This window comes from Bos mutus, chromosome 16 (genome assembly GCF_027580195.1).
Source record: "Bos mutus isolate GX-2022 chromosome 16, NWIPB_WYAK_1.1, whole genome shotgun sequence".
NCBI lineage: Eukaryota > Metazoa > Chordata > Mammalia > Artiodactyla > Bovidae > Bos > Bos mutus.
Window position 1 is genome coordinate 55,897,024 of NC_091632.1, and position 20,396 is coordinate 55,917,419.

The window sequence follows — 20,396 nt, forward strand, 5'->3', positions numbered from 1 at the left end:
CAAACAACCCACTGACTTAGGTTCTATTATTTCCATTTTGCAGTGAGGTTCAGAAAAGATAAGTAACTAGTATGAGATCATATAGCTAATAGGTTACAAACCCTAGCCTTGAACTCAGATTTAATCTCAGCTTTCATATTTTTAACCAAATGGTTCTCTGCTTTCAATAGTCAAAGTTCCTCCTTTGCTGCTCCCTATGTCCATTCTCTTTCAGATATTATCTCTATTAATTCTTTGGCCTATATCCTTTTAGACTCTCTTTCTGTGCATTCATTTAGGTGGGATATGTGTACATATAAAAATATGTACAACCTTTCCTTTTTTAAAATAAACATGATAATTTTGTACATACTGTTCTGTCACTGCCTTTTTTCTCTTGATAAGACACCTAAGAGGTGTTTCCCTATTCATGTAGGTCTACTTCATTCTTTTTACTGACTGCGTAGTGTTTCATGGTATGGGTATACCATAACTGATATACCATTTCCCTGTTTCTTAGGTAGTTTCTAGGATATCGTTCTACATAGAGTGTTACAGGCTTGTACATATATCTTTGTACTATTCAGGATTAGATACTCACAAGTGAAATTTTGGGGTAAATGCAATGCACATTTAAAATACTTAAAGTTACTGAAATGTTTTCTTTTCCCAAAGTGGTTATTAAACTCTCCGTAATGGTGTATGAGTGTACCTGTTTCCCAGAAACAGGATATTATGAATCTTTTTTTCTTCCCATCCCAAGATCAATAATTGATATTTTGACTTTAATATGTAAATTCTGATTTGCTTCCAGGTCTTTGATATTTTTCATATGATCTTTTTTATTTTAAATTACCCCTTTTGTATGCTCTGCCCATTTCTCTAGTATTAGTCTTTTTCATAGATGTGTAAAAAAACTATTCTATATGTTCTTTTAAGTATATATTACAGATTTTCCCATATACTGCAAATTTTCCCATTGTTTTAAAAAACTTATCTTTAAACTTAGAGAGATTTAAGTTTTTATGTAGGTAGAAGACTTAAATTTTTATGTAGATAAATCTAGCACTTCTTTCTTTTATGGCTTCTGGCCATGTGGCTATGTTTTGCTAAGAACGTCTTCTCTACTTCAAGATTACAGGAATGTGCTCCATTATTTCCTCTGGTAGTGCTGTAGTTTTTACAAACATTTATTTCTTTAATTGGAGTTGGATGAGTTTGGATTAATCCCCCGCCCCCTGCCCCCAAATAGTCCATCTTTTTGCCATTGACTTGAATTGCCACTTTGATTTATACTAAATTTTCACACATTCATGGACATTTTACACTAAATTTTCACACATTCATGGACATTTTACTGAACTTATTTCTGTTTAATTGTTTTGTTGGTCCGGGGTTCAGGAAACTATGACACCATTGGACAAATCTAACTCACCACCTGTTTTTATTTTAAAGACTATTTTGTAAGGAAAGAAAGATTTTGTAAAGAAAGATGTTTTTAAATCTGTGCAGTAAGTTTATCCTGTTATTTGAATACCACAATCCTAAGTTACTAGTTCCTAGTTCCTTCTAAGTATGTCACAGGAAGTAGAATTCACTGAGGCTTGGAATGTGGAAAATGACATTCTCAGCCTATCCTGTGGCTTAAAAGGCTAATATTTTAAAACCAGGTGGTATTTTCTCTGATGACATATAATTTGGTATAATATATCTACATACGTAATATCTTTTAGAACATGATTTCTTAATCTAGGATTATGCAATATCTGATAATCTTTTTTATATGATATATAAAATTTGAGGTATATGTGCTTTTTCTTTGGGAGAAGTTCATAGCCTTATTTGGCTTCCCTGGTGGCTCAGTGGTAAAAATTCTGCCTGTAATGCAGGAGATGTGGCAGGAGCTACAGGTTCGATCCCTGGGTCAGGAAGATCCTCTGGAAAAAGAAATGGCAGCCCACTCCAGTATTCTTGCCTGGGAAATCTTCTGGACAGAGGAGCCTGGCTGGCTGCAAGTCCATGGGGTTGCAAAAGAATCGATGTGGTCACTCACCTAGAGCCAGACATCCTGGAGTGTGAAGTTAAGTGGGCCTTTAGAAAGCATTACTATGAACGAAGGTAGTGGAGGTGATGGAATTCCAGCTGAGCTATTTCAAATCCTAAAAGATGATGCTGTTAAAGTGCTCACTCAGTGCATCACAAAAATTCAGCAATGGCCACAGGACTGGAAAAGGTCAGTTTTCATTCTAATCCCAAAGAAGGGCAAGAGCAAAGAATGTTCAAACTACCATACAGTTGCACTTAGTTCACTGGCTCAAAATCCTTTAGGCTGTGCTTCAACAGTATGTGAACTGAGAACTTCCAAATGTACAAGCTGACTTTAGAAAAAGCAGAGGAACCAGAGATCAAATTGCCAACATCCGTTGGATCATAGAGAAAGCAAAGGAATTCCAAAAAAACATCAATTCTGCTTCGTTGGCTATGCTAAAGCCTTTGAATGTGTAGATCACAGCAAACTGTGGAAAATTCTTAAATTGATGGGAATAGCAGACCACCTTACCTGCCTCTTGAGAGACCTGTATGCAGGTCAAGGAGCAACAGTTAGAACCTTACATGAAACAGCAGACTGGTTCCAAACTGGGTAAGGAATAGGTCAAGTCTGTATATTGTCACCCTGCTTATTTAACTTCTATACAGAATACATCATGTGAAGTGCCGGGCTGGATGACTCACAAGCTGAAATCAAGATTGCCAGGAGAAATAACAACTTCAGATATGCAGATGATAGCATTCTAATGGCAGAAAGCAATGAGGAACTAAAGAGCCTCTTGAGGGTGAAAGAGGAGAGTGAAAAGGCGGGCTTAAAAAATTCAACATTTAAAAAACTAAGATCATGGTATCTGGTCCCATCACTTCATGGCAAATAGGTGGGAATAAAATGGAAAGAGTGACAAATTTTATTTTCTTGGGCTCCAAAATCAGTGCGGATGGTGACTGCAGCCATGAAATTAAAAGATGCTTGCTCTTTGGAAGAAAATCTGTGACAAATCTGCTGCTGCTGCTGCTGCTAAGTCGCTTTAGTGGTGTCCGACTGTGTGTGACCCCATAGACGGCAGCCCACCAGGCTCCCCCACCTGGGATTCTCCAGGCAAGAACCCTGGAGTGGGTTGCCATTGCCTTCTCCAGTGCATGAAAGTGAAAAGTGAAAGGGAAGTCACTCAGTCGTGTCCGACTCTTAGCGGCCCCATGGACTGCAGCCTACCAGGCTCCTCCATCCATGGGATTTTCCAGGCAAGAGTACTGGAGTGGGGTGCCATTGCCTTCTCCGATGACAAATCTAGAGAGTATTAAAAAGCATAGGCATCACTTTGCTGACAAAGGTCCATATAGTCAAAGCTATGGTTTTTCCAGTAGTCAGGTATGGATGTGAGAGTTGGACCAAAGAGAAGGCTGAGCGTCAAAGAATTGATGCTTTTGAATTGTGGTGCTGGAGAAGACTTGAGTCTCTTGGACAGCAGGGAGATCAAACCAGTCAAGTCAATTCTAAAGGAAATCAGTCCTGAATATTCACTGGAAAGAGTGATGCTGAAGCTGAAGCTCTCTCTGATACTTTGGCTACCTCATGCAAAAAACTGACTCTTCAGAAAAGACTCTGATGCTGGGAAAGATTGAAGGCAGGCAGAGAAGAGGGAGATAGAGGATGGAATGGTTAGATAGCATCACTGATTCAATGAATGTGAATTTGAGCAAACTCCAGGAGATAGTGAAGAACAGGGAAGCCTGGTGTGCTGCAGTCCATGGGGTTGCAGAGTTGCACATGGCTTAGTGACTGAACAACAACTTTAAATAGCGAGTTTGAATTTAGGTATTATTAGTCTAATACGTTTTCATTTCTGACTTTTTTTTTTATTTGGATCATTTGTTGACTGTGGAGAAAATTTTTGTTTTTTCACATTTTAATGTTGACATCTTGTTTTAAAATTTTTATTATGAAAATTACAATGCCCTACAGAAGTTTGAAGAATAGTTTAATGAACTCCCATGTATCCTAGATTTTTCTGTCTTTGATGTTTTGCCACATTTGTGCGGTTCTTTCTCTGTACACACATGCATACCTATTACTTTTGCTGAATTAGTGAGACTAAATTGTAGGTATCTTGCCCTTACCTATACCTACTTCAATGTCTGTTTTCTGAGAAATTAAAACATTCTTTTAGATCTTTCTACCATACAATGATTAATTTAGCAAATGTAACATTGATACAGTATTATATAATATACATTTAATATTGAAGTTTCACCAGTTATCCCAATAATTTCCTTTACAGCAGTATTTATTTTTTATTTTTGGCTATGAGTCCCAATCCTTTATTACACATTGCATTTAGTTTTTATTTTATTTTATTTTTTGGCCACACTGAGCAGTTAGCAGGATCTTGGTTCCCCAACTGGGATCGAACCTGAGCCCTTAGTGATAGCCTGGAGTCCTAACCACTGGATCACCAGGGAATTCTGCATTTCATTTTAATGTCTCTTTAAAATCTTTTAATCTGGAGCAGTTCTTCATATATATATGTTTTTTTTTTTTTTTAATCTTTTAGGATCCGTGTTGAGTCTTAAAACTTGTCATACCACAGGCAAGATATTTTATAGATTGTTCCTCAACTTACGTTCTTCTTATTATTTCCATGTGATTAGAGTCGAGTTATCTGTTTCTGGGGCTCCCCTGACAGCTCAGTTGGTAAAGAATCTGCCTGCATTGCAGGAGACCCCGGTTCGATCCTGAGTTGGGAAGATCCGCTGGAGAAGGGATAAGCTTCCCACTCCAGTATTCTTGGGCTTCCCCTGTGGCTCAGCTGGTAAAGAATCTGCATGCAATGCAGGAGACCTGGGTTTGAGCCCTGGATTTGGAAGATACCCTGGAGAATGGAAAGGCTACCCACTCCAGTATTCTGGCCTGGAGAATTCCATGGACTGTATAGTCCGTGGGGTCGCAAAGAGTCAGACACAGCTAAGCAACTTTCACCTTCACCTTCACCTTATCTGTCTTTGGCAGGTGTGTAGTAATAAGTGATATTCTGTTCATTCAGAACCTCATACCAGAAGGCACATAATGTCTTTTGTCCATCGTCATGATGTTGTGTTGAACACAATTAGACGTTCATCCCAGTAACCTAGACTGATTTTGGTGAGGGCTGGTAAATAGAAATCAATGTCTGGATGTTATGTATGCTCTTTGCTGCTGAGATAGTTGTATGTCATGCTTCAGTGTCTTCAGTATGTGATGCTGTGTGTGTGTCTATGAGTTTATACTGTGTATTATTCTTTTTAAAACATTTTAATTAATTATTTATTTTTTTACCACACTGCTTGGCATGTGGGATTTGGCTCCCTGATCAGGGATGAAACTCCTGCCCCCTGCAGTGGAAGGATGGAGTCTTAACCACTGGACCACCAGGGAAGTCCTGGTTCTTTGTATTCTAACTTAACACGAAAGATTTCTTTCTTGATACCCCTTATTTCCATGTTTGTATTTCCTCACACTGGGAACCAAGGCTTCCAGCAACAGTTAAACATTATTGATTTGTTTAACTACACTACATGTAAAATAGTTTCATAATTGCTACCTACTGATTCACAGAACCAATCTAAGTGGAGTTCAAGTTGTTTGTATTCCTTTTTTTTCCCCCACTTGACTGAAGACAAATATTTAAAATACTTTGTTGTAAAGTTACTTGGATAAGTTTTTTTTTAATAATTCTCTTGTGGTTATGTTATTTGTTTGAAGGCTAAAATTACACACAGAACAGAATACTCAGATAAGTGTCACTGTCACTTGTTACCACCCTGTCACTTCCACCTCACTCCTACTCACACTTTGTAGGCAATCACTTTTAACTTTTTAATTTCTCCTTGAAGAAGTAAGGACATTTTAAAAATATAGTACCAGACTTCGTAAGTATCCAATACTTTGGCCACCTGATGCAAAGAACTGACTCATTGGAAAAGATCCTGATGCTGGGAAAGATTGAAGGCAGGGGGAGAAGGGAACAACGAGGGATAAGATGGTTTAATGGCATCACAAACTCGATGGACCTGAGTTTCAGCAAGCTCTGGGAGTTGGTGATAGGGAAGCCTGGTGTGCTGCAGTCCATGGAATCGCAGAGAGTCAGACATGACTGAGCAACTGAACTGAACTGAACTAGTTTCTTCACTTAATGTATCTTGGATTGGATTAACAAGGTGTAGTACAATGGAGTACTCTTGTTGTTGTTTAGTTGCTCAGTTGTTTCTGACTCTTTTACGACCGCAGAGACTGTAACTCACCAGGCTCCTCTTTCCTGGGATTTCCTAGGCAAGAATACTGAAGAGGGGTGCCATTTCCTTCTCCCAGGGGGCTTCCCAACCCAGGGATTGAACCCGAGTCTCCTGCATTGGCAGGCAGATTTTTTACCACTGAGTTGCCAGAGAAGCCCACAATGGAGTATTCAGTTCAGTTCAGTTGCTCAGTCGTGTCCATCTCTTTGTGACCCCATGAATTGCAGCACGCCAGGCCTCCCTGTCCATCACCAACTCCTGGAGTTCACTCACACTCACGGTCATCAAGTTGGTGATGCCATCCAGCCATCTCATCCTCTCTCGTCCCCTTCTCTTCCTTGCCCCCAATCCCTCCCAGCATCAGAGTCTTTTCCAATGAGTCAGCTCTTCACATGAGGTGGCCAAAGTACTGGAGTTTCAGCTTTAGCATCATTCCTTCCAAAGAACACCCAGGATTGATCTCCTTTAGAATGGACTGGTTGGATCTCCCTGCAGTCCAAGGGACTCTCAAGAGTCTTCTCCAATGCCACAGTTCAAAAGCATCAATTCTTTGGGACTCAGCTTTCTTCACAGTCCAACTTTCACATCCATACCTGACTACTGGAAAAACCATAGCCTTAATTAGACAGACCTTTGTTGGCAAAGTAATGTCTCTGCTTTTCAATATGCTCTCTAGGTTGGTCATAACTTTCCTTCCAAGGAGTAAGCGTCTTTTAATTTCATGGCTGCAATCACCATCTGCCATGATTTTGGAGCCCCCCAAAATAAAGTCTGTCACTGTTTTCACTGGTTCCCTATCTATTTCCCATGAAGTGATGCGACCAGATGCCATGATCTTCATTTTCTGAATGTTGAGATTTAAGCCAACTTTTTCACTCTCCTCTTTCACTTTCATCAGGAGGCTCTTTAGTTCCTTTTCACTTTCTGCCATAAGGGTGGTGTCATCTGCATATCTGAGGTTATTGATATTTCTCCCGGCAATCTTGATTCCAGCTTGTGCTTCTTCCAGCCCAGCGTTTCTCATGATGTACTCTGCATAGAAGTTAAATAAACAGGGTGACAATATACAGCCTTGACGTACTCCTTTTCGTATTTGGAACCAGTCTGTTGTTCCATGTCGAGTTCTATCTGTTGATTCCTGACCTGCATATGGGTTTCTCAAGAGGCAGGTCAGGTGTTGTCAAACATAAAAATGAATGAACCTCTGCCATTTGTAGTAATGTGAATGGACCTAGAGAATATTATACTTAGTAAAATGTCAGAAAAAAAACATACTGTATGGTATTCATATGTGGAACCTAAAAAGTCATGCAAACAAATGTTATGTGCAAAGTAGAAACACAGCTGTAGAAAACAAACTGCTGCTGCTGCTAAGTTGCTTCAGTCGTGTCCAACACTGTGCAACCCCATAGACGGCAGCCCACCAGGCTCTCCCATCCCTGGGATTCTCCAGGCAAGAGCACTGGAGTGGGGTGCCATTGCCGTCTCCGAGAAAACAAGCTATTGGTTACCAAGTGGAGAGAGGGAAGAAAGGAGGAGTAAATTAAGGGTATGGGATTAAAAGAAACTGCTGTGTATAAAGTAGATAAACAGAATGTATTGTATAACACAGTTAATTGCAGGCATTATCTTGTAATAACTTTTAATGGAGTAAAACTTATAAAAAAAGTGAATCACTATGCTCTATACCTGAAATTACTATAATATTGTAAATAAATAAAGTGCTATTTCAGATATTTTTCTAGATTATTTTTCAGAAGCTTTTTTTGATATATAGGAGTGAAGTTGACTTGTGAATATTGTTTCTGTCCAGCATCCTACTTGACTCAGTCATTAATAATAATGACTCATACTGATTTTTTTGTGGGATCTATGTAAAGTAATGCTCAAAACTCTCCAAGCCAGGCTTCAACAGTACATGAACCGTGAACTTCCAGATGTTCAAGCTGGATTTAGAAAAGGCAGAGGAACCAGAGATCAAATTGCCAACATCCATTGGCTCATCGAAAAAGCAAGAGAGTTCCAGAAAAACATCTACTTCTGCTTTACTGATTACGCCAAAGCCTTTGACTGTGTGGATCACAACAACTGTGGACAATTCTTAAAGAGATGGGAATACCAGACCACCTTACCTGCTTCCTGAGAAGTCTGCATGAAGACTAAGAAGCAACAGTTAGAACTGGACATGGAACATCACACTGGTTCCAAATTGAGTGAGGAGTACATCAAGTCTGTATATTGTCACCCTGCTTATTTAACTTATACGCAGAGTAGTACATGCGAAATGCTGGGCTGGACAAAGCACAACCTGAATCAAAATTGCTGGGAGAAATATCAATAACCTAAAATGTGCAGATGATGCCACCGTTATGGCAGAGAGCAAAGAAGAACTAAAGAGACTTGATGGAAGTGAAAGAAGAGAGTGAAAAAGCTGACTTAAAACTCAACATTCAAAAAACTAAGATCATGGCATCTGGTTTTATCATGTCATGGCAAATAGATGGGGGAACAATGGAAACAGTGAGAGACTTTATTTTCTTGGGCTCCAAAATCACTGCATATGGTAACTGCAGCCATGAAATTAAAAGACGCTTGCTCCTTGGAAGAAAAGCTATGGCCAACCTAGACAGCATTTTAAAAAGCAGAGACATTACTTTGCTGATAAAGGTCCATCTAGTCCAAGCTATGGATTTTCCAGTAGTCGTGTATGGATGTGAGAGTTGGACTATAAAGAAAGCTGAGTGCCAAAGAATTGTTGCTTTTCAACTGTGGTGTTGAAGACTCATGAGAGTCCCTTGGACTGCAAGGAGATCCAACCAGTCAATCCTAAAGGAAATCAGTCCTGAACATTCACTGGAAGGACTGATGTTGAAGCTGAAACTCCAAAACTTTGGCCACCTGATGTGAAGAGCTGACTCATTGGTAAAGACCCTGATGCTGGGAAAGATTGAGGGCAGGAGGAGAAGGGGACGACAGAGGATGACATGGTTGGATGGCATCACCGACTCAATGGACATGAGTTTGAACGAGCTCCAGGAGTTGGTGATGGACAGGGAAGCCTGGCGTGCTTCAGTCCATGGAGTCCCAAAGATTCTGACATGACTGAGCGACTGAACTGACTGATGTAGATAAATCACACAATCTGCAGATTGTAACAGTTTTCTTTCTTCCTTTTCAATGGTTTTGTCTGTTATTTCTTACTACACTGACTTGGACCACTATTACAATGTTAAATAAAACTGATAATAACAATTATTTTAGTGGAAGTCATCCTTTATTTCCTAATTTTATAATTTTATTGATTTATATTTGCTGAGTTTCCATCACTGTACGAGCTTTTCTCTAGGTGTGGCAAGCAGGGGCTTCTCTGTAGTTGTGGTGTGTGGGCTTCTCATTGCAGTGGTTTGTCTTGTTGCGGAGCACAGGCTCGAAGGCGCATGGGCTTCAGTAGTTGCGGCTTCTGGGCTCTAGAGCACAGGCTCAAGAGCTGGATGAACCTAGTTGCTCCATGGCATGTAGGATCTTCGTGAATCAGGGATTGAACCTATGTCCCCTGCAGTAGCAGGTGGGTTCTTTACCAGTAAGTCCCCAGGAAAGCCATATTTCCTAATTTTAAAGAGAACAGTTTTAACATATTACCTGTAAGTTATAGATGCTGTTTGCAACTGCTGCTGTTATTGCTGTCATTTATCAGGCCGTAGCAATTTCCTTTTATTCCTCATTTGTTATAAATGTGGTTTTTAAAGTTGCATGAATGGTTGTTTAATTGAAATGTGTTTGTATAAATATATTTATTGATACATTAATTTTTCTTAAATCTCTTTATGTGTTAAATTATGCTAGTCAATTTTCTAATATTATAGTTTCCTTTCATGCTTGGTATAAGCCCAACCTGGTCATATTATGTTATTTATACATTGCTTGATTCAGTTGGATAATTTGATGAGACTTTTTGCGTCTATGTTTGTGAATCAGTTCAGTTCAGTCACTCAGTTGTGTCCAACTGTTTGCGACCCCATGAACTGCAGCATGCCAGGCTTCCCTGTCCAGCACCAACTCCCAGAGCTCGCTCAAACTCATGTCCATTGAGTTGGTGATGCAATCCAACCATCTCGTCCTCATGAATGTTCATGAATAAGACTGTACTTTTGGCATGAGATTAGGATTATATGAATTGGATAGCTTCTCCTCTTTGTTTATTGTTTTGAAAAATCAGTTTTACTGTGGGAATTATCTCTTATATGTTTGGTTGAATTTGCTTGTAAAACAGTTCAGGATTGGTATTTTATGTGTGAAAGATTTTAAACTATTGATTCAGTTTACTTGTTGAACAATTCATATTTTCAATTTTTGTCAGTTGCTCTTTTTAGTAACTTGTTCACTTCATTTTCAAATTTATGCCCCGAGTTGTTTATGACATTCTCTTACTATCTGTTTAATATCAGTAGAGTCTGTAGTTTTGTCTAATTTCTCATTTCCAGTGTTGACTTTTCTATACCTTCCTATTTTTTTCCATTTCTTATGTTTTTATTTTACTGTGTTCAGTGATTTGTCCTTTGGCCCTGTTGAGCCCCTTTAGGAAGGCGAGTTTGTTCTCTTGTCTGTCAGTTTGGCTTTACATATTTTGAGGTTATGTTATTGGGTGTATACATGTTTAGACTTACTATGTCCTGGTTAAGTTCAGCTGTTTTTTTTTTTTTTTTTAATCCTTAGGTATGACTCCTTTAAATCTCTACTCCACTAGTGCCTCCCCACCTGGTATCTCTTTTGTTGAATTTTTATCGCTGTATTGATTTTGAGGGTGAGGACAGATGGTTAATATTAGCCTCTATTTACTTTTTCTGAAATTTTATGTAAATTTAGTTAAGAACCCACTAAAACAGAATTTTAGAAAGGATGCTCACATGTAAATATTGTATATTTGGAAAAATGCTTACAAAATATGGAAACTTCCAGCAATATTGGTAAAGAAAAGTAACGAATATAGACTTGAATATATGTATTAGTAACTGAAAAGGGATCAAACCTATTCATATAGTAGGGTTTATTTATTTTTAAAATTTTATTTATTTTTGCCTGTGCTGGGTCTTGTTGCTATGCAGGCTTTTCTCCGGTTGTGGCAAGTGGAGGCTGCTCTCTGGTTTCAGTGCATGGGTTTCTCATGGTGGTGGCTTCTCTTGTTGTGGGGCACAGGCTCTAGGACATGTGAACTTCAACAGTCGCAGCATGTGGACTCAGTATTGCGGTTTGCAGGCTGTGGAGCGCAGGCTCAATAGTTGTGTTGCACAGGATTAGTTGAACTGTGGCGTGTGAGATCTTCCTGGATTGGAGATCAAAGCCGTGTCTCCTGCACTGGCAGGCAGTTTTTTACCACTGAGCCACCAGGGAAGCCCCTGTATAGTAGGGTTTTATAAATAAAAGAGTATTTTGTCACCCTATTCCAGTAAATTTGAAAATTTCAATACAGTGTATAATTTCTTAGAAGAATATAATTAATACAGTTGTCACAGGTATAAATAGAAAAATGAAAATGACAGTCTGAAAGAAATCAGAATATCAAAAGTACAACATAATGATGCATGAAAGATGTTTCACTAACAAGTTTTAGCAGACCGTACAGTCATAGTCTCCTTTGTCTTCTAAAACTTCTTTAGTTTTGTTTTTCACAGTAAGATCTTTAAACAAACTGGAATTATTTCATTTTAGAGAAAAGAAAAGGAGAAGAAGCTACTCAACATATTACATGAGGCTGGTTTATCATTGGTACTAAATCAGATCAAGATAGTAGAGAAAAAAATATAATTGTAAACCAACATTGTTTATAACCACAGATGTAAAATACCTAAGTAAAATGAAAGCAAACCAATTTCTTTTTTTTTTTTCCTTAAATACATTACAGCGACTTCCTGGTGGCCCAGTGGCTAAGACTCTGCCCTCCCAATGCAAGTGTCCCAAGTTCAATCCCTGGTCAGGGAGCATGATTCCACATGCCACAGCTGAGAGTCTGCACGCTGAAACTAAACAAACAAATAATCCTGCATGCTGCAACTAAGACCCAGCACAACCAAAATAAATAAATAATATAAGAATAAGTCATAAATACAATATTACAAAATTAAAAATACAAAAATAAAAAATACATTATAACCAAGGCAGATTTATCTCAAAGTGTACAAAGATGTATCAACTTCTAAGACCTTTTAAAGTAAAATGCCGTGTTAAGAGAAGAGAAAAGAAAACCAAATCTTGTCCACAGAGGTTGTAATTACAGTCCTACCAGTTATTTATGAGAATACCTGTTATTCACACTGTGGAAAATCTTGGTGGTTTCAGGTTCTTTTATTTTTGGCATATTTGGTTGTTAAATAATAGAATATTACTAAGTTTATTTGCATTTCTCTAATTCTTTTATTGTGAACATAATTTTCTCTTTATTCAGTTCAGTTCAGTTCAGTCGCTCAGTCGTGTCCGACTCTTTACGACCCCATGAATCGCAGCACGCCAGGCCTCCCTGTCCATCACCAACTCCTGGAGTTCACTCACACTCATGTCCATCGAGTCAGTGATGCCATCCAGCCATCTCATCCTCTGTCGTCCCCTTCTCCTCCTGTCCCCAATCCCTCCCAGCATCAGAGTCTTTTCCAGTGAGTCAACTCTTTGCATGAGGTGGCCAGAGTACTGGAGTTTCAGCTTTAGCATCATTCCTTCCAAAGAAATCCCAGGGCTGATCTCCTTCAGAATGGACTGGTGGATCTCCTTGCAGTCCAAGGGACTCTCAAGAGCCTTCTCCAACACCACAGTTCAAAAGCATCAATTCTTTGGGACTCAGCTTTCTTCACAGTCCAACTCTCACATACATACATGACCACAGGAAAAACCATAGCCTTGACTAGACAGACCTTTGTTGGCAAAGTAACGTCTCTGCTTTTCAATATCCTATCTAGGTTGGTCCTAACTTTCCTTCCAAGGAGTAAGCATCTTTTAATTTCATGGCTGCAGTCACCATCTGCAGTGATTTTGGAGCCCCAAAAAATAAAGTCTGACACTGTTTCCATTGTTTCCCCATCTATTTCCCATGAAGTGATGGGACCAGATGCCATGATCTTAGTTTTCTGAATGTTGAGTTTTAAGCCAACTTTTCCACTCTCCACTTTCACCTTCATCAAGAGGCTTTTTAGTCCCTCTTCACTTTCTGCCATAAGGGTAGTGTCATCTGCATATCTGAGGTTATTGATATTTCTCCCGGCAATCTTGATTCCAGCTTGTGCTTCTTCCAGCCCAGCGTTTCTCATGATGTACTCTGCATATAAGTTAAATAAGCAGGGTGACAATATACAGCCTTGACGTACTCCTTTTCCTATTTGGAACCAGTCTGTTGTTCCATGTCCAGTTCTAACCGTTGCTTCCTGACCTGCATACAAATTTCTCTTCATTAGCCATTTGCATTCAACACATTGAAAAATTGGGAGAGTAACACTTATTGCATAGTTTGTTTACTTGAGAACAAAGCACTATTTTATTTATCTTTATACCTCTCACATCTTATAAAATGCTCAGCATATAGTGAGTATTCAGAGATACTTTTTGAGTGAATAAACATTGGTAAACTATGAGACTTCTGTAGAAATTTGTGAAACTCATTTTTGAATGTAAATAGAATTGTTTTGTTGTGTCAAAGAAATGGTATTTGTGCTAGCATTTTCCAGGAAATAAAGAATGGACAGAATTATTCTTTTAATTCATGTTGTTAATAATACTACAAGGTGCCATAAAATGTGGATATCTGACTGAATCCTTAATCATACATGATTTAACTACTTATTTGCTTGGTGCTTGCAGAATGTATACTGTTGCATGGAAAGATAATATCATTTATTTTTTGACATATTGTTACTCTTTGTACCTTTGCTAAAGATTGTTTCAGCAACCATTTGCTTACCTGAATTGTATTTCAGATACTTTAGTTTTTTAAAAAAGTTTCTTTTCCTGTTTTATGATAGTGTTTTAGAGGATTGAAATACTTAGATTTCTAACCTTTTAGATAATGTTACCCAGAGGAAGGCATATATAGAATTATTCTTTAACCATAGTTGTCTGTGTTGAATTTGCTGTCTTTGAATTTAGGGTCAGAAAGAAACACAGATAAAGAACGTATCCTCTGCTTGGATTAAGATATTTGGAAATCTTGAGGGGGACAGGGTTATAAAGAGAAGTAGAAGAAACAAAGAACTGTTCAATGTAATGTAAGCTGTGTTGTGGTATTTTCCAGCTCTAGATGACAACTTACTTGTCTCCCCTGGCTGGCTCCAGGTTTTTATTTTTAATTTACACATTCTATGTGTACCAATTTTAGCCAAGTATTTCCGATACACTGGTGTAGAAGCAGGGAAAGAGAAGGACACTAGTCTCAAGATTATTGCAGTATATTTTGCCATGGCCTTATAACCCTCCTACACCTTTGTAGTGATGCTTTCTAATGCCCACTTGACTTCACATTCCAGGATGTCTGGCTCTAGGTGAGTGATCACACCATTATGATTATCTTGGTCGTGAAGATCTTTTTTGTACAGTTCTTCTGAGTATTCCTGCCACCTCTTCTTAGTATCTATTGCTTCTGTTAGGTCCATACCATTTCTGTCCTTTATCAAGCCCATCTTTGCATGAAATGTTCCCTTGGTATCTCTAATTTTCTTGAAGAGATCTCTAGTCTTTCCCATTCTGTTGTTTTCCTCTTTTCTTTGCATTGATCACTGAAGAAGGCTTTCTTATCTCTTCTTGCTATTCTTTGGAACTCTGCATTCAGATGTTTATATCTTTCCTTTTCTCCTTTGCTTTTCGCTTCTCTTCTTTTCACAGCTATTTGTAAGGCCTCCCTAGACAGCCATTTTGCTTTTTTGCATTTCTTTTCCACGGGGATGGTCTTGATCCCTGTCTCCTGTACAATGTCACGAACCTCATTCCATAGTTTATCAGGCACTCTATCTATTAGATCTAGGCCCTTAAATCTATTTCTCACTTCTACTGTATAATCATAAGGGATTTGATTTAGGTCATACCTGAATGGTCTAGTGGTTTTCCCTAGTTTCTTCAATTTAAGTCTGAATTTGGCAATAAGGAGTTCATGATCTGAGCCACAGTCAGCTCCTGGTCTTGTTTTTGCTGACTGTATAGAGCTTCTCCATCGTTGGCTGCAAAGAATATAATCAATCTGATTTTGGTGTTGACCATCTGGTGATGTCCATGTGTAGAGTCTTCTCTTGTGTTGTTGGAAGAGGGTGTTTGCTATGACCAGTGCATTTTCTTGGCAAAACTCTATTAGTCTTTGCCCTGCTTCATTCCGTATTCCATGGCCAAATTTTCTGTTACTCCAGGTATTTCTTGACTTCCTACTTTTGCATTCCAGTCCCCTATAATGAAAAGGACATCTTTTTTGGGTATTAGTTCTAAAAGGTCTTGTAGGTCTTCATAGAACCGTTCAACTTCAGCTTCTTCAGCATTACTGGTTGGGACATAGACTTGGATTACCGTGATATTGAATGGTTTGCCTTGGAAACGAACAGAGACCATTCTGTCGTTTTTGAGATTGCATCCAAGTACTGCATTTTGGACTCTTTTGTTGACCATGATGGCTACTCCATTTCTTCTAAGGGATTCCTGCCCACAGTAGTAGATATAATGGTCATCTGAGTTAAATTCACCCATTCCAGTCCATTTTAGTTTGCTGATTCCTAGAATGTCGACGTTCACTCTTGCCATCTCCTGTTTGACCCTTCCAATTTGCCTTGATTCATGGACCTGACATTCCAGGTTCCTATGCAATATTGCTCTTTACAGCATTGGACCTTGCTTCTATCACCAGTCACATCCACAACGGGGTTTTGTTTTTGCTTTGGCTCCATCCCTTCATTCTTTCTGGAGTTATTTCTCCACTGATCTCCAGTAGCATATTGGGCCCCTACTGACCTGGGGCCCAGTGTGGAATGTGAAGTCAAGTGGGCCTTAGAAAGCATCACTACGAACAAAGCTAGTGGAGGTGATGGCATTCCAGTTGAGCTATTCCAAATCCTGAAAGATGATGCTGTGAAAGTGCTGCACTCAATATGCCAGCAAATTTGGAAAACTCAGCAGTGGCCATAGGACTGGAAAAGGTCAGTTTTCATTCCAATCCCAAAGAAAGGCAATGCCAAAGAATGCTCCAACTACCACACAATTGCACTCATCTCACACGCCAGTAAAGTAATGCTCAAAATTCTCCAAGCCAGGCTTCAGCAATATGTCAACCGTGAACTTCCAGATGTTCAAGCTGGTTTTAGAAAAGGCGGAGGAACCAGAGATCAAATTGCCAACATCCGCTCGATCATGGAAAAAGCAAGAGAGTTCCAGAAAAACATCTATTTCTGCTTTATTGACTATGCCAAAGCCTTTGACTATGTGGATCACAATAAACTGTGGAAAATTCTGAAAGAGATGGAATACCAGACCATCTGACCTGCCTCTTGAGAAATTTGTATGCAGGTCAGGAAGCAAGAGTTAGAACTGGACATGAAACAACAGACTGGTTCCAAATAGGAAGAGGAGTACGTCAAGGCTGTATATTGTCACTCTGTTTATTTAACTTCTGTGCAGAGTACATCATGAGAAACGCTGGGCTGGAAGAAGCACAAGCTGGAATCAAGATTGCCGGGAGAAATATCAATAACCTCAGATATGCAGATGACACTACCCTTATGGCAGAAAGTGAAGAGGGACTAAAAAGCCTCTTGATGAAAGTGAAAGTGGAGAGTGAATAAGTTGGCTTAAAGCTCAACATTCAGAAAACAAAGATCATGGCATCTGGTCCCATCACTTCATGGGAAATAGATGGGGAAACAATGGAAACAGTGTGAGACTTTATTTTTTGGGGCTCCAAAATCACTGCAGATGGTGACTGCAGCCATGAAATTAAAAGACGCTTACTCCTTGGAAGGAAAGTTAGGACCAGCCTAGACAGGATATTCAAAAACAGAGACATTACTTTGCCAACAAAGGTCCGTCTAGTCAAGGCTGTGGTTTTTCCTGTGGTCGTGTATGGATGTGAGAGTTGCACTGTGAAGAAGGCTGAGCGCCGAAGAATTGATGCTTTTGAACTGTGGTGTTGGAGAAGACTCTTGAGAGTCCCTTGGACTGCAAGGAGATCCAACCAGTCCATTGTGAAGGAGATCAGCCCTGGGATTTCTTTGGAAGGAATGATGCTAAAGCTGAAACTCCAGTACTTTGGCCACCTCATGCGAAGAGTTGCCTCACTGGAAAAGACTCTGATGCTGGGAGGGATTGGGGACAGGAGGAGAAGGGGACAACAGAGGATGAGATGGCCGGATGGCATCACTGACTTGATGGACATGAGTCTGAGTGAACTCCGGGAGATGGTGATGGACAGGGAGGCCTGGCGTGCTGCGATTCATGGGGTCGCAAAGAGTCGGACATGACTGAGCAACTGAACTGAACTGACTGACACCTTTGTAAATAATCTACTTGTAAATAAACTATTCTCGGATTGAAATGATTTATTTCTATTAGGACCCTCAGTGATTTCACAGTCTCACCATTTGTCCAGTCCAGTATTCAAAACCAAGATGTCTTGTTTATTTTATTGAAATGTTAACTCCCTGGCTTTACATCTCTCTCTCACAGTATGAGATCCTTTATACCTTCATTCAGATTTGATCTGTTTATTTGATCTTCATCTTTTCCTGTGTGAATTCCAAATAAGAGTTTCAATCTGTATTTCCTTTCCTGACAATCTACAGCAGAAATCTAAACCACTGCAGAAACTTCTATACCAATGCAGAAATCTCTCATAGACTGTGTTCTGCAATGTGGAATACCCCTCTTTTCTAAACTAGTTAGGGCTAAATATCTTAGACCAAAACAAGTGGTAAGGCATTCTGTGTTTCTTTCACTCTTCTAGTGCTTAAATACATACCCTTAATCTTCTACACTCTGGTCTATGGTAGGAAGGAGAAGAGAGCTGTACCCATATATAAAGACTTTTAGTCATATTGACTCCTTTTTGTGTGAGAATAAGGAGGGACATCAGGGGAGGAAAGGTGACAGGTCTAAATTTCTCTCAGAGACAGCAGAACATATAATTTATTTTATAATTTTTTTAAAATTTCAATATATTCCCTATAATTAATAATGTTTAAGTTTCTTGCATGGCATCCAAGGCCATTTCCATTTTCCATTTTCTAGCCCTGATTTCTTTTTTATTGTTACAATTCTATTACAGCAATTATTTATTTACCGTTATCACCCAAAGTTCACTTTCTTGCTTCCCTTAATTTGCAAATATCTCTCCCTTTGCTGGGAATGGGGCTTCCCTGGTGGCTCAGAGGGTAAAGCATCTGCCTGCAATGTGGGAGACCCGGGTTCAGTTCCTGGGTTGGGAAGATCCCCTGGAGAAGGAAATGGCAACCCACTCCAGTATTCTTGCCTGGAGAATCCCATGGACAGAGAAGCCTGGCAGGCTACAATCCACAGGGTCTCAAAGGGTTGGACACGACTGAGCGACTTCACTTTCACTTTGCTGGGAATATCTGCAGTGCAAACAGGTGAAGTAGCGAAGTTTACTTAGTCCTCAAGGCCCAGGTCCAAACTTACTCCCTCATTAGTGTTCACGTAAGAGGATTAGGGTTCCATTCTCACTGACCCTGAAGCGCTTTGTGTCTGTCTCTGTTAGAAACTTTGATCACATTATTATGTTATGTGTTTACATACTGTGTAAACAGTCTTTCACAAAGACTGTGAAGTTCTTGAATGAAGGTACCATATTGTAGTTATATTTGTTTAAAACTCCAGTAATTGTCACCATGCTTTGTATAATATCAGCTCTTGCTAAAGGAATGTTAAAAGAAGAAATAAATGAATGAATGTGGCAGAAATTTTGATTTACTGTGTGGGAACTGCTGAATCTCTCTGGTGCCAACATATTTCCTTTTACTCCTTGAATCTTTATGTTAAAATATATATCTAGCATTGAGTTAGAATACATGGGATGTTTAACATAAGAATATATTGATCTCATTTGTATGTCACTGCTACTTTGTGTTATTTCATATGTTGTTTGGCTTTTAAAAATATGTTTTCCACCAAAAATATAATTCATATGTAAGAAATAAATGAAACATGGAAATTAAAACTATTTCTTCTCAGTATAGTTTCATGGGACTATTAAATACGTCAGCTTAATCCTTAATCATAATGTTTAAGAAATTCTGTTTACATCTAATTTTTATCACATTTCAATAATTGTTATTACGTTTTTGTTTCAGCTAAACCATTTACTTCTAAAGTGAAACAGATGCGATTACATAGAGAAGACTTTGAAATATTAAAGGTGATTGGTCGAGGGGCTTTTGGAGAGGTAAGAGATAAAGATTTTATAGAGATCTGATGTTTGTTTTGCAAGCTATTTTATACAGTCTTTGAAAGAATTTAATGAAATATTATTTACTTGCTTTTGTAATTGATACTATTGATCAGAAATCATTAAATTTTGAATGAAATCTTTCTACATGGATTTTTTTCCCAGTATACTTCTATTTTTTATATGTTATTGAAGTTTGAGTATGTGGACTCTTCTGTTTGTCTGTTTGTCTCTCTTGTGTCAATAGTACACTGCCTTAAATTAACTTTAGTTTGAGAAGTCTTAATATCTGGTAGTGTATTTACTGTAACTACTTCTCTCTTTGCCTCCCTTGTTAACCCTTTATATTTTCATATAATTTGGAATAAATGTTTCAGTTTGTACTTACTCTTGAAAATCCACATCTACACTCAGCACTCACATATCTGGAATTTTGATGAGGATTGCACTTAACTAGAGATTACTTTGAAGTTAATTTACATCTTAATAATATTGAGTCAACCAATCCATGAACATAGTATGTTCCTTCATTTATTTAGGGCTTTATAAATTTAACCCATGAATTATTTGTAGTTTTCATTCAGTAGAGATAATTTATGCGTTTTTCAGCAGATTTAGTCCTAGGTATGTTATATTCTTCATGCTGTTTTAATTAGATTGTTTAAGTTTTATTTTCTAATTGTTTTTACTAGTA

The 20,396-nt window shown here is 38.6% G+C and overlaps 1 protein-coding gene across 12 annotated transcripts in view; it reads left to right on the plus strand.

Annotated features, from left to right (window-relative positions):
- The window catches only part of CDC42BPA (CDC42 binding protein kinase alpha), a 296,333-nt gene that overhangs the window by 34,076 nt on the left and 241,861 nt on the right, over window positions 1-20,396 (plus strand). For all 12 annotated transcript variants that reach the window (XM_070385391.1, XM_070385382.1, XM_070385383.1 and 9 more), the window contains exon 2: window positions 19,608-19,699. In XM_070385391.1, coding sequence (XP_070241492.1) covers window positions 19,608-19,699 — 92 coding nt within the window. The remainder of the gene's footprint in view (window positions 1-19,607; window positions 19,700-20,396) is intronic.